General features: G+C 43.1%; 1 protein-coding gene and 1 pseudogene across 4 annotated transcripts in view; one reads left to right on the top strand and one right to left on the bottom strand.

Moving 5' to 3' along the window:
* Positions 1-6,251, top strand: part of IFT88 (intraflagellar transport 88) — a 164,550-nt gene extending 158,299 nt beyond the window's left edge. For 3 of the 4 annotated variants that reach the window (XM_059684205.1, XM_059684202.1, XM_059684204.1), the window contains 2 exons: positions 5,336-5,446; positions 5,690-6,251. In XM_059684205.1, coding sequence (XP_059540188.1) covers positions 5,336-5,446; positions 5,690-5,811 — 233 coding nt within the window. In that variant the 3' untranslated portion in view covers positions 5,812-6,251. The remainder of the gene's footprint in view (positions 1-5,335; positions 5,447-5,689) is intronic. The other variant, XM_059684203.1, reaches the window with a different exon arrangement.
* On the bottom strand, positions 1,480-4,368 carry LOC132225862 (BTB/POZ domain-containing protein 6-like; annotated as a pseudogene).
* Positions 6,252-7,505: the final 1,254 nt, after the last annotated feature.

Below are 7,505 nucleotides of genomic sequence, written 5' to 3' on the forward strand. Positions count from 1 at the left end.
TTGCCCGCTGCCAGACAGTCCAGTTTCTCCCCATATGAGTCTTGGTCCCCAAAGACTTCGCTTCTGATTGAAAAAGACAGCCGCGTCCTCAGTTGCCAGCCCTTTCCGCGCACACCTCCGTACCCCTGCACTTTACTTCTGCACCTCCTCTGAGTCTCAGTGTGCTTTTCTCTTTCCTTCTAGTTGTAGAATTTCCACTCAGCCAGCCTTCCTGTAGTTCTGGATGATGTCCGTTTTCTCTTTTAGTTATATTTTTGTAGTTGTTGTGGGAGGCAGCAATTTCCAGTGTTTACCTATGCCGCCATCTTGGTTTCTCCCTTGATGTAGATATTTTCAAAGATGGAAGAATTGTCCCTGTCAACTATTTTAGTTGATTCATATCTTCAGTAATTGTCATCTTTGCAAAGTTTTGAGTCCCCATATGGATTGCTGGATATAATAGGTCATGTGCTGTCCCTGTCCTTTGTAGCCTTTGTTACCTTAAGGACTCTAGTTTTCCATTTATATGTTTAAGTACCAATCTTACTGGCTTAAAAATGTAAGCTTTTAACACTGCTCTCTCTGTTCCGTATCCTTCCGATGAAAAGTGGAGTTGGTTTGCAGCACAGGAGAGAAATTTAGAAGGGGAATATTGAAGTAATGACTGCAGTAGGTGAAGAGAGAACCTATTTCCCTGGCCACAGGCGCTGGCACCCTGGACCACAGGGCTGGAAGCTTCTCCGGGTGGCTGCAACCTGGGACCTCGGGCAGGTGGCTTGTCTGTCTCCTGGGCTGCAGCCAGCCGCAGGCACTGGCACCTGGACCAAAGGTGGGCGGCTTCTTCTTCTGGTGGCTTCTTCTTCTTCTGTGCTTCCAGGGAGGGCAGTCAGTTATGTGTATACGTGTATGCATGCAAACATAGGCGTGTACACGTGTGTTTGTGGAAATCTACTGGGCAAGTCAAAACCATAGAAGAGTTGCCCCCTATCTCTTGAATCTTCCAGAGATATCCCCCACTATTTTATTCTATCACTACTGGAGAGTCAGTATTTGCATCCAGCTAGCCAGTGACTCTCTCAGTGTCTATTTCTGACTTCTTTCCCTGTCTGTCTTCCAACCCCTAATCATATTTCCACCTGGATGCATCATTTTTACTCCCAATATGCTGTATAGAGAAGGAGTCAGGATGCTGTCTTCCCATGAATAGTACTCAGTAACAAATCAATTGCATTTTAGTTGGGCAATGCCCCTACCCACCCTTCAAATCCCTTCCACCATGCATTTCTGTTTCACTTTTTTTTGTTGGATTGTTCTGCTGCTCCTTCTCCTCATCCCACCACCCTTGGATCGTAATGTAAAATTCTTTTACCATGTCAAGAAATTATTAAAAATACAGGTACTTTGAAAAAAAAATACAGGTACTTCTCCAAACACCGGCCGGGGTGGGGGAGGGGGGAGACCGGGGCGGGGGGGCAGAGGCAGGGAAGAGGTGGCCACCAGCAGAGTGTGTACCCCAATGTGCCGGAGATGTGATGAGGCCCAGCCCCCTGTATTCAGAACCAGGCTTTGGCCGTGTAGAAATGTCTCATTTATACCTCTGGCTACAGCCAGCTGCACACAAAAGGTTAGGAGTCCTGAAGCCTGTCCTGCCGAGGAGAAAGAGTGTGGCCCTCCGTCCCCCCAGCGCCTGCACGCCCACGGCCTCAGGCATAGAAGATGAGCTCGGGGATCTGCCCGCCCTGCACCCCGGTGCCGTTGGTGCTGTCGGAGGAGCACTGGAACTGGAAGGTCACCTTCTCTTACTGCACCTCCGTCAGGCCCTCCTGCCCGAAGTAGCTGAGCTCGCTGCCGTCGAGCACGGCACTGGCCGTGTAGAAGGTTTCCTGCTCCACCTGCACTGGGTGCTCGAACCTGTCCGGGAAGGTGCTGCTGGAGCCGTTGGACACGAACCTGGTCAGGTTCTGGGCCGAGGACCACCCCCAGGCACTTGAGCTTGATCTTCACACTGTACTCGGCTTTCCTGGAGCTGGACCCATACAGGCCCAGCCCCGCCACAAACACCCTCCTGTCCACCGCAAACTGGATGCTGTCGCAGCGCCCCCAGTGGCGCCACTGGTTGCTGTGGTAGGCCAAGGACTCGAAGCGGTGGCACCTCTGCGGGGCCAGGCCTCGCCTCTTGGTCAGCGGGGTCTTGTTGGCACCGTGTACCACAGGAAGATGTTGTGGGTCTCCTCCAGCATCAGGATGTCTGACTGGGCAGCGCCATTGGCAAACTCCTCCAGGGTCATGGTCGGAATGCGGACCAGGTAAAGGGCCGGCCCCCAGCTTTTGCCTGCCACCTGGGTTTCCGATCACCATCAGTGGCAGGCAGCTTCTTCCGTCCTTCCCCTTTCGCCTCCCAGCATTGTGCCTACGTATGCAAATTAGCCGCCATCTTTGTTGGCAGTTAATTTGCATATTGCCCTGATTAGCCCATGGGAAGCGTAGCAAAGGTATGGTCAATTACCATGTTTGTCTATTATTAGATAGGATATGTATTGAGGTTTACATTTTTCAGTTTCTTGCCTTTTCATATATAATTTTATCATGTATGCAAACAGTATATTCATTTTGCTTGTGTTTAAGCTTTCTAAAAAGGTATTCAGTATATAGTGTTCTGGCTTGCTTTTTTTAACTTACTATGTTTCTAAGGTTAAGTAAGGTTAACCATTTCTATATGTTTTTTGTCCATCTGTGATTTTACTTTGGGAATTATCTCTTCGTATACATTGTACATTTTATAGGGATATTCTTTTTTACTGGTGCAGGTAAATTTCAAGATTCCTTGTTACTCTAAATTCTATGATTTTAAGATTATTTCTCTTATAAAATAAAAGTATCATTTGGAAGTTTAAATGTTAGTTGATTGATAATTCAGATAAATTGATTTTACAATTCAATTTTCTGAACCTATTTGTTTTTATCTTCCCTCTATGAAATAGCAATTGTTGTTTGTTGGACGTAAAACCCACCCCAACTTACTAATATTGCTCCATTTTTACCTGCCTCTGTATGGCAATGTTACTCCATGAAAGTTCATGAAAATGATGAAATGAAGATATTCACATTATACCCTTAGTGGTCTTTATAATAGAAAATATTTAACAATTCTATTCATGGCTTTTCAATTGGATAATTAAAGTTTTCTGAGGAGGTCAGTTTTCATCTTTTTTAAAAAATATATATTTTTATTGATTTCAGAGAGGAAGTGTAGAGGAGGGAGAGAGAGAGATAGAAACATTAATAATGAGAGAGAGTCATTGATTGGCTGCCTCCTGCATGCCCCGCACTGGGGATTGAGCCCACAACCTGGGCATGTGCCCTTGACCAGAATCAAATCCTGGACCCTTCAGTGCATAGGCTGATGCTCTACCAGTGGTTTTCAACCTTCCTAATGCCGTTACCCTTTAATACAGTTCCTCATGTTGTGGTGACCCCCAACCATAAAATTATTTTCATTGCTACTTCATAACTGTAATTTTGCTACTGTTATGAATCATAATGTAAATATCTGATATGCAGGATGTATTTTCATTGTTCGCGACCCACAGGTTGAGAACTGCTGCTTATCCACTGAGCCAAACCAGCTAGGGCCACTTTTCATCTTTAAAAGTTTGTTCTTCAGTCTTGGAATTATACATTAGGATTTCAGAAAGGCTTTGGATGCCTGAGAGAGATGTTGGGTTTTTGTTATATTCATATAGATAGCTTATATCTGTGTGAAAAGTGAAGTGAAAGCAATATTGCCCAGAGCAATAGTTTTCAAACTTTCTTTAGCTGAGCTCACTCAGGCACTTTGAAAGACCCCCATTTGCACTTGTAGATGGAAAAAAAAATTGACTTAATTGTACCAAAAAAATTAGAGAAGAACAAAATAAGATATGTTGACACATTCATTGCATTTTATTTTCAGTAATATCTACAATGCAGGGAAATGGTAAGTTTTTTATAAGAACCCAGAGGGAACTTATAATTTTGGTTCAGTTGACCAGCCTTAAAATGTGGGTACTTTAAAGGCCATCTTGTTTTGAAGCGTATTTATTGACATTGTCAATAAGCTAAAATATAAAGTATACTCAGAAATGATCAGAGCATATCTGTGGACTACTCTCATTGAAAGTGAAGCTTTCATAACAGAAAAAAAAGAATATTGTGGTTATTTTAAGAGGAAGAAATAAAAATTGTGGGACTGGAGGAGTGGTTCTTTTAAAATGTACAATAGAGATTTAAGATTCAAAAGTACTACTAATATTTCTTACTAATATGAGTGTTCAACTTTATCTGAAATTCTTCAGTGATGTGAATTGCATTATTTCCCATGGCAGCCATTCCATATTCAGACACTATCATCCTTTTCAAGTTTTTTCTTATAGTGAGCCAAAATTGATTGTACTACGCAGGGCAAACAAATCTAATGTTCTTCTATATAAATATTCTTCAAATGTTTGAAGAAAATGGATTGTATGTCTATGTTATCTCGTACCTGGTTTGAGCTTGCGCAGTCTCTTCTGGTGTGTGTGTGTGTGTGTGTGTGTGTGTGTGTGTGTGTGTGTGTGTGTGTGTTTCTATTCGATGTGGTTTTAGGGCCACTCAGCTGCCTTGATATGAGGTTGATGACACAGCTCATATTGATCTTAACACTTCCTATTTCTCCAGTTGCTTTGTTCTTTGCCAGATTAAACTTGGCAAAGTAGTCTCTAACTTTTCACAAGTGAATTGGTAAAATTGAAACCTATAATTAAGCACGCATTTGAAAAAATACATATAAAGACTTTTAAGTGATGTTTCCTCTATATTATAGATTTCCAACAAGAGATTTCTTTTAAATTTTAGATAATAAGAATTACATCCCTTGGGATTGACTATAATCTTACTCAATAATGCGCTATCATTGTCAGTTTAGACCAGACCAAACCAGGAGAGAGGGGCTTGCAAACTAAAACTAAAAGGATTACAAAAGAGAGAACTGCCCAGCCAGCATGGCTCAGTAGTTGAGGATCGACCTATGAATCAGGAGGTCACAGTTTGATTCCTGGTTGGGGCACATGCCCAGGTTGTGGGCCTTGTCCCAGTGGAGGACGTGAGGGAGGCAGCCGATCGGTAAGTCTCTCTCATCATTGGTGTTTCTATCTCTCTCCTTCTCCCTTCCTCTCAGAAATCAATAAAAATATATTTTTAAAAAGAGAGAGAGAATTATATCCCTTGGAAGTTGGCTTCAAACAAAACAACCTTGGCAAATAAGTATGCTTTAACTTCGTGATGTAGTATTGTTTTCTCAACATGTTAAGCAAATGCATTTTTGTTTTTGTGTTTTCAGATAGTGGCCAGAACTGTAGTGCCAATAGTAAAGGTGAACAGCTAAGTGCCAAACTCAGAGCTTTACCTGGGACAAACGAGCCTTATGAAAGTAGCAGTCACAAAGAAATAGGCAAGTGACCATGTTCCCCACCCAGCCCCACAGGTACAACAGGTCTGAAAGCTGATGAAATGGCAAAAAATGTATAATTGGGCATTAAGAATTTCATATATACAGAGAATTGAAATGACTTGGGAGAGCATTTCTATTCACTCTGCATTGTTCTGACAGTTTTGATTATGAGACTAACTGGCTTCATGTTTGTTTGTTTGCAATATATATATATTCTAATGTAACTATCTGTTTTGAACTTAGATGCCTCATATGTGGATCCACTTGGCCCTCAAGTAGAAAGACCAAAGACTGCGGCCAAGAAAAGACTGGAGGAGGATGATTTTGCTGATGAAGAGTTAGGAGATGATTTGCTTCCAGAATAATATGTACATTATGTTATTTATTAAAGGAAAGAAATTACCTTGCAAGATAATACCCATCTTAAAACCTTGGATTAGATATACAAACTTTAATTTTGTACACTTCCAAAGGTTTTAATAAGTGTATTGTGTTTTGTGAGTATGGGTTTAAGTCTTGTTTTGTTTGTAATGGAAAAAAACATGTGAAAGTAATCCGTTAACCTATGACTTCCTTACCCTTTTTAAAAGATTGACCTCCACCCCCCCCGCCCCCCCGAGTAAGTAATGAATTTTGTTGGACAACCAGTTATCACTCACACACACACAGACACACACACGTGCATAAAAATTATCTTTAATACTGCAGTGTATGCTATTTTCTATAATTTCATTTTTAAAGTGTTATAATGAAAACTGCATTGATTTCTTGGATTGCAGCTTGAAAAATACTATACTAGAACATATCATTGCTGGATATTTAGTCAAGCTAATTTGCTTCGAGTTTGGAAACTATACTTCTTTGGAAGTTTGCCTGAGGAGGGATTATACTACCACTAGAGGCCCAGTGCACAAAATTCGTGCACAGGCGGGCGGGGGGGGGGGGTTCCTTCAGCCCATCCTGTTCCCTCACACAATCTGGGATCCCTCGGGGGATGTCCGACTGCCGGTTTAAAGGCCTAAACTGGCAGTTGGACATCCCTCTCACAACCCGGGATGCTGCATGCACCAGTGACCATACTTTTCATACAGGTGAAAGGCATCTTGCTGTTGTGTGGGCAGCTACATTTTTTTGCCCTGATTATAAAAGTAGTACATAACATGATCCTTCTGAGGCAGTAGTACCATTTTCCCCATCTTATGGGAGGAAAAACTGAAGCAGAGAGAAGTTAAGTAATTGGCTTTGTCACACAGTTATAAGTGTCAGAATCAGGGCTGACCACAAAATGCAAGCCAGAATCCATGCATGTCATTGCTGCATCATCCTGTTTTTTCAGTGTTAGAGTAGCCTTGCCTGGTTTTAATTTTTAAATCTAAGAGACTGTTCCCAGTATATAGGGTAGGGTCCCTAGGCCTGGCCAGCAATCAAGGCCAATTTTGGGGGCAATCAGGGCGGCCCTCACTGGCACCCACCTTGGCTGGTAGCCTGGTGCTGCCCACTCACTGCCCCCATCCCCCGCCACTGCCGCCACCAGTTGCCTCCCTCTACCCACTGGCACCCGCCTTGGCTGGCCTGGCACCGCCCACTCTCAGACCCCACCAACCACCTACTGGTCATTCCGCAGGTCGTTCCACCATTTGGTCAATTTGCATATTAGGGTTTTAAGAGTAAAACAATATGGGAGATCAAAGATGGCTGCAGAGGAGGTAGAAACTATGCACACCTCCTCCATGTGCCAACCTGGATTTACAGCCAAAAATATAGAGCAATCAACCTGAAAAAACAACTGAAAAACACCTGAACAGGAGTATTATATCCAAGGATTGCTAGAAGAAGCTACAAAGAGACTGGTAAGAAGGGCAGAGACACGAAGAGAGCTGGTCCCTGCACCCAGGTGTAGTGGCTGAGAAGCCAGAGGGCTATTGTTGCTGCAAAAGTTTCCCCCCAGGCCCGGTTGGTGTGGTTCAGAGGTTGAGCGCCAACCTATGAGCCATAAGGTCACAATTCATTCCAGGCCAGGGCACAAGCCCAGGTTGTACGCTCAATCCCCAGTGTGGGA

The sequence above is a fragment of the Myotis daubentonii genome, chromosome 2 (assembly GCF_963259705.1).
Source record: "Myotis daubentonii chromosome 2, mMyoDau2.1, whole genome shotgun sequence".
Taxonomy (NCBI): domain Eukaryota; kingdom Metazoa; phylum Chordata; class Mammalia; order Chiroptera; family Vespertilionidae; genus Myotis; species Myotis daubentonii.